The sequence below is a fragment of the Lipotes vexillifer genome, unplaced genomic scaffold (genome assembly GCF_000442215.2).
Source record: "Lipotes vexillifer unplaced genomic scaffold, Lipotes_vexillifer_v1.1 scaffold395, whole genome shotgun sequence".
Lineage (NCBI taxonomy): Eukaryota > Metazoa > Chordata > Mammalia > Artiodactyla > Lipotidae > Lipotes > Lipotes vexillifer.
In genome coordinates, this window is record NW_006797390.1 from 1120864 (window position 1) to 1127395 (window position 6532).

General features: G+C 48.8%; 1 protein-coding gene across 1 annotated transcript in view; it reads right to left on the bottom strand.

The window, feature by feature from the left end:
• The window catches only part of ETV6 (ETS variant transcription factor 6), a 243749-nt gene extending 237584 nt beyond the window's left edge, over positions 1-6165 (bottom strand). Inside the window, exon 1 of the mRNA XM_007469341.1 lies at positions 5891-6165. Within this exon, the coding sequence (XP_007469403.1) occupies positions 5891-5923 (33 nt within the window). The 5' untranslated portion in view covers positions 5924-6165. The remainder of the gene's footprint in view (positions 1-5890) is intronic.
• Between the last annotated feature and the right edge of the window lie 367 nt (positions 6166-6532).

Consider the following 6532-nt stretch of genomic DNA (forward strand, 5'->3'; position numbering starts at 1 on the left):
CGTGCTATTCAACAAATCCACACAGAGACTGGTTTCTACGACAAATACGGCAGTGAAGGACTCTGCCAGAAAACCAACATCAGTGCTGCTCCTAAAGCAGCATTCACAGAGACAAACACTTCGTTTGTATACCCCACACCCTGGGGGGCTTCGTTTGGCACTGATTCACTCAGCCGGGAGATCCACACCACAGGGCAACTTTTCAACATCCGTAACAGGACGCACCTGCTCTTAAAGTTGGTCCTCACACCCCCTCCCCACCTGCCCCCAACCTGCCTCAGTGCTCAGCTCAGAGGCTCAGGATTCGTTTTAGTTCTACCTTCCTCTGGTGCCCATATTTGGGGTGTTTTCTCCCTTCACTTACCTGTGCTAAAGAGGTAAGCTATTTCCCTAGGACCAGCTGCCATGTTTTTAGCTGATGCACAGCCTACTGTGTATAAATTCAGGTGTATATTTGAGCCTAGGGCCCCCTCAAGGATTCCTCAGAAAAGGCCCTGCTAACAGGTCCGGCACCCTCAGCCCAGAACAGAAGTACCAGTCCCTCACATGGTATAAAAAAGTACCACTGCACTCCACCATCCCATCTTTGGGTATAAATCCAAAGAACTCAAAGCACAATCTCAAAGAGGCATTTGTATACCCATGTTCACCGCATTATTCACAACACCTGTGAGATGAGAGTAACCCAGATGTCCATCAACAGATGAATGGATAAATATGGCATATACATAAAATGGAATATTACGCAGCCTTGAAAAAAGGAAATCCTGTCACATGCTGCAACATGGATGAGCCTCCAGGCCATTATGCTAAGTGAAATAAAGAAAGTATGATTCCACTCATATGAACTATTTAAAGTAGTCAAAATCATAGAAAGAAAATAGGAAGGTGGTTACGGAGGGCTGGGAGAAGGGGAGAGGGGAAATGGGTGTTGAGTGAGTATAGAGTTTCAGTGTTGCAAGATGAAAAAGTTCTAGAGATCAGTTGCACAACAACGGGAACAGACAACACGACTGAATTGTACCCTTACAAATGGTTAAGATGGTAAATTTAATGTTACATGCTTTTTACCAGAATACAAAAAATTTATTGCTGTAGATGGTGGTGCAAATACAAGTCCATGAAGCCCTTCTTCCCTCATCCCCCACTCCTTCTCCTTCCTCTTCTCACATCTAACAATATACCCTCTGGACCCAGGGCTCCCACACACACCATCTTCCTTGGCACGTACCTCTGTGCCCTCATACCAGCTGGCTTTCGATTAAAATGGACCAAGCTGGGAAGTGCCAGAGAGTGTGCAGCCTATTGTATCGAATTTCCTTGGCCTCTTATAGGGATGCACCGTGAACCCAGCCCAGTGAGGGACAGGGGCCTGAGAACCAGGGGGTCTGCGTTGCTCTAAACCTGGCTCAGTCACCGATCAGCTGAAGCAAACAATTTAGCTGTGTGGACCTCCTCTCCATAAAAATCAGACGCTGTAGGGACTTCCCTAGTGGTGCAGTGGTTAAGAATCCGCCTGCCAATGCAGGGGACACGGGGTCGATCCCTGGTCTGGGAAGATCCCACATGCTGCGGAGCAACTAAGCCCGTGCGCCACAACTACTGAGCCTGTGCTCTAGAGCCTGTGAGCCACAACTACTGAGCCCACATGCCACAACTACTGAAGCCCACACGCCTAGAGCCTGTGCTCTGCCACAAGAGAAGCCACTGCAATGAGAAGCCCGCACAGTGTAACAAAGAGTAGACCCCACTCATCGCAGCTAGAGAAAGCCCGCACAGAGCAACGAAGACCCAATGCAGCCATAAATAAATAAATAAATAAATAAAAAGAATCCGCCCGCCAATACAGGGGACATGAGTTCAAGCCCTGGCCCAGGAAGATCCCACATGACGCGGAGCAACTAAGCCCGTGCCCCTAGAGCCCGCGCTCCGCAACAAGAGAAGCCACTGCAGTAAGAAGCCCGCGCCCCGCAATGGACAGTAGCCCCCGCTCACCGCAACTAGAGGAAGCCCGTGCACAGCAACGAAGACCCAACACAGCAAAAAAGTAAAATCAGACGTTGGCCCAGGTGATCTTTATAGTCTCTCAGCTCTTAGATTCTCAAAGTTCCCTGATTCACCTGCTAAAGACCCTGGGGAAAACTTAGAAGCCTGCTAATCTGAACCTTCCCCAGTGATTCCTCAAGCCCGTCTCGTATCTTTTACCCAGTTCCATGTTGTTGTTTGTTGAGACACAAAAGCAGTTTTTGAAAATGTTATCAAAATAAGAAAACATTATTATTAGGCCAAAATTCTACCAGTAATAATTTTTAGGTAGACACCCAAGGGAGTGCTCTAGGCCTCCCTGTGACAGCAGAGTGGCCCTAGTAACCACTGTATGCAAGCCTGTGGGTGAAGTGTTAAGCCACTCCGAGCACACAGGACAGAGAGCGGAAAGGGTACTGACCTCCTTCCATGTTTCACTGCAAATCAGCAAACATTACTGACACATGTTTCTGAGCCAGGTGCCAAGGTGGGCACCAGGACGCAAAGATAATCGCCACTAAACCCAAGGAGCTCAGAGTCCAGGAGGGGAAACCCAGAGACTCCCAGAAAGCAGCAAAATAGAGATTTCATTCCGCTAAAAAAGCCAACCAGTCCGGAGGGCAGAGAAAGGAGGGGCCAGGGATGTTAGGCAACTATTTCTCCGTACTATCCTGGATAGTTCTAGCCGGCCGCCCAGCCGAGCCTTACGAAGGGCTGTGTCTGCTAGGCCATAGTTACTTTCCGCTGCATCTTGGCTGAAGTTAAAACTGAACAGGTGACTTGAAGGTGAAGGCTGATGACGGAAAAGATAGCCTCTTCCTTTCTCCCGTACCCAGCAGTCAGCCACACGATCCTCCGAAAAAAATAATTTGACTTTTTACAGAGTTAGGTGACCCTGTCCTTACATTTAAACAACCCCAAATGGTCAGGAATGGAAGCATTTAATCTCTCACGATGTGGGCGCCCAGTGCAGACCAAAGTGGGGCGCAGCCACAGTTTGGGTGACCTTGGGCTGGTCAACCTGTCTTCTGCTATAAACATGTGTCTGATATTAACTTCCCTGCGGTGCCGGGAACATGCTTATAAAGTGCAAAAGAAATATAAAAGCCAATATCAGGCGTTCATCAGCAACCACCACCATGAAAGTGATACATACAAAGAAGTCACTGACTGATTCAGAAACTTTCACCCTGGAAATTCCACCGAAATCGTACACTACTCTTTGCTAGCACAGAAGTAAACAGAGTACTTCCCTCTGTGGCTGCCTCTGGTCAGGCTCCTCTGTGCTCCATCACACCAGCTGCTGAGGAATTTACTGCCTGCTGACCAGCTGCTTGTAAGGAATGAGAGCCAGGGAGGAAGGTTTCAGGAGTAGACAGGAGGAGTGAAGGAAATCTCTCCACACAGAGAGCCTTCCGTGTCACATGTCCTCAGGATATCAGAGCCATCAGGTCATCCTTGAAAGCTCCTGACACTCATTCTCTGCTCCACAGAAAACTTTATTGTTTACTGGACTGTAGAAAAACATCCCAGTTCTTGTAGGTTCCCAGCAAACATTTTTTATTATGCAGTCACTGTACCACATCCCAAGGACTAAGGGAAACACCGCACACATCACCAGAGCATTTTCAGACAAGCTAGAATAAGCCCAGTCCTTGATCTCCGGCGCTTCTTACTGGAACGTTGCAAACTAAACAAACTCCGTGGAAAAACGCACTTCACATATGTGCATTTAAACATATGCACAGTCCAAGCAAAGTCATATTCTGGTTCCATAAAGAACAATCCAAAATAAAAGTGATACTTTCATTACTAGTGAAGACCACTAAATCTATTCTAATTACAGAGAAATACAGAGTGAGAAAAGAGGCTCCCGAAAAGAACTGCGGGGTAAACGATAAGGAAAAAAATGATGTAGAAACTACGGCTGCAATTTTTATGTCACATGTAAGACAGTGTGCTGTCTGGGTTTGGGAATGATTCCATCCGTGTGTGTAAGGAAAGGGCTGCTGTAGCCTCCCTCCCACTGGGGTACAATAAGGTGAGCACCTGCAGTACCCAAACATAAGCCCCTCAGAACAGGGGGCATATGCAGTCTCTTTAGAAGAGACATCGAGAAAAGTCACAGAAAGGCTTGTTTTTTTGTTGTTTTCACCCTAAAATCACTATCTCATAGTTGGTCCAGGGTCTCCCCAGGTCAGATTTACTGCCATAGAGCTAAATCCAATTTACTGATTCCATACCCTAGTATTTAATCACCTCTGTTTGTGTTATGAACTATCAGATAAATTAGATCAGGCATATACCGTAGGATTTTCCTGAACACGTAGAATCAAATTTATACAGCAAAAGAAATTGGTTTTGAAGTATAAACCTACCTAACATCTTTACTCTGACACCCCCCTGCTACCTCAGACATACTGCTATCCCCAGATATGTACAAACACAGAAACCCGAAAGTTCCACTGGGCATTTTTTTGTGAGGCAAAAACAAAGAAACTCAACCCACCTTTTCAGTTCACATTAGCCCTAATTCAAACCCCATGAGAATCTTTCCTGATAAGAAACACTAACACCTGAGTATAATTATGAAACCCTAATAAGCAAACATGATAAAATACTGTTTCCTCTAAACAGATCCTATGGAAAAGCCGTGTTAAAGCAGGAAAGGTTTCTCGAATTCACCATAGATGAAGAAAACTGGTTACTTGTTCATTGTCTCTGCAGGGTTCCCTCAATGAACATATTTAATGGGCCAAGCCACAAACAAACTTCAGGAGCTTCAGCCTCTCACAGAAGCAAAAGGCTTTTCCATCTGGGTACTGATGGAACAGTGAAATGGAAGTGCACACCAAATGCAAGGACGGGCAAAATAATTGGGGGAGATGGACAAATCAGTCTGCCTCCTCACGGTGGCAAACTTTACGACAACTTTCTAGAAGCAACAAACCGCAGCACCACTAGCCTTTATAGACACACATATATATAAATACACACACAACTACTTGGAAGGTAAATGCTGTGTTTGCAAACATCCTTCACCAACCTGCATTTACAATACTGAAAACCACGGCCAGAAAGCTGGGAGATTTCTACTCTCAGCTCTCCCCTCTGCACTGTCAAACCGGGAAGGTCATTTTGTCTGGTCACTTAGATAATTCTCCCTCTCTGCAACACGGGAGTTTTCTACTTTGGGATTGCTCAGCGTTCATATGCATCAGAGTAAAATAACCATTCAGCGACTTTATTCACCTTGGTTTAAAGGGAAAAAAAAAAAAGAAAGAAAAGAAATTCATTGTGCAATGCCCAGGAAAAGCTGACACCACGACTGTCTCTCCGCTTGCAATTACAATGCGGGGGTGGGGGGAATCTGTCTGATCCGACTCTGTGAGCCCTTAAAAAAAAGAAACGATTCCAATCCCAATGGAGCCGGAGAACTTTTTTTTCTAAGGAGACCACCCCTCGGGAACAAAAGTTCCATTTCGGTCACATGTTGGGAGTAGGAATAGGGACCAGGTTTTTTTTAAAGGCGCACTAATTACGGGGGTGTTTTACAGTCCTGGAGACCACTCGGGCTCCTCCAGACCGACGGTGACTGGCATTTCATTGTCAAAAAGCAAAGGGGTGAGGTGAGGGCGCAGGAGCCGACAGGGCGCTCGGCGGGAGGGGGGGGGAGCAGCAAGGTTACACTAAAGGGTACGCTGCCGCCGCGAGCCGCGTCTCCTTCCCCGGCGCCCCAAATAATTTTCTGCGAACAGAGCGACTGCCAACAGTCCCCTCGCAACTGAAGAGCCCAGTACGACTGGCCGGGCCGGTGCAGCTCAAGGTTTTCCACCCCGGAGAGGGAGGGGGAGAGGATCTTTACCTTAATGCTACACTGAGCAGGAGTCTCAGACATGTCTCACAGCGAGAGAGATCAGGAAGTTCTCAGTTTTTTTCCACTTTCCTTTCCTCTCCCCAACCCAGAAACGCTCCACGGCCGGCCGGACGCGGTCATTTAAGAAGTTTCTTGCAGCATCTCTCCCGGCGGCCGCCCCGGGGGGCCGCGAGCGCGCGGGGCGGGGCGGGCGCCGGCGGGGGGGCCGGGCGGCGCGGCGGCGGGGTCTGCAGGTCGCGGTGCGGCGCGGCGACCCGGGACGCAGCCCGGCCGGCCTCCCGCTCTCTCCTCCCACCCGGGCCGGCGCCCCCGCCCCCCGCCCTCCCGCCGCTCTCCCTCGCTCTCTCTCTCGAATGTTTTCCTTCCTGGAAGAGAGAAACTGAAAGGCAGAACTGAGAAAGCTCTTTGCTCATTGATCTTGAGAGTTTCAGTGCAGAAACTGACGTGAATTCCCAGCACTGAGCTCTGCCTCTTAAAGGAGCCACCAGGAAATAAAAGATCGGGTTACAGCCCCGCATCGGAGAAATAAAAGCCGGGCCGGGGGTGGGGGAGGGGCGGCGGCGGGGGCGCGGGCGGAGGATCCCGGGGAGCGGGGCCGCGCGAGGCCGCGGCTGCTAACTACGCGGGCGG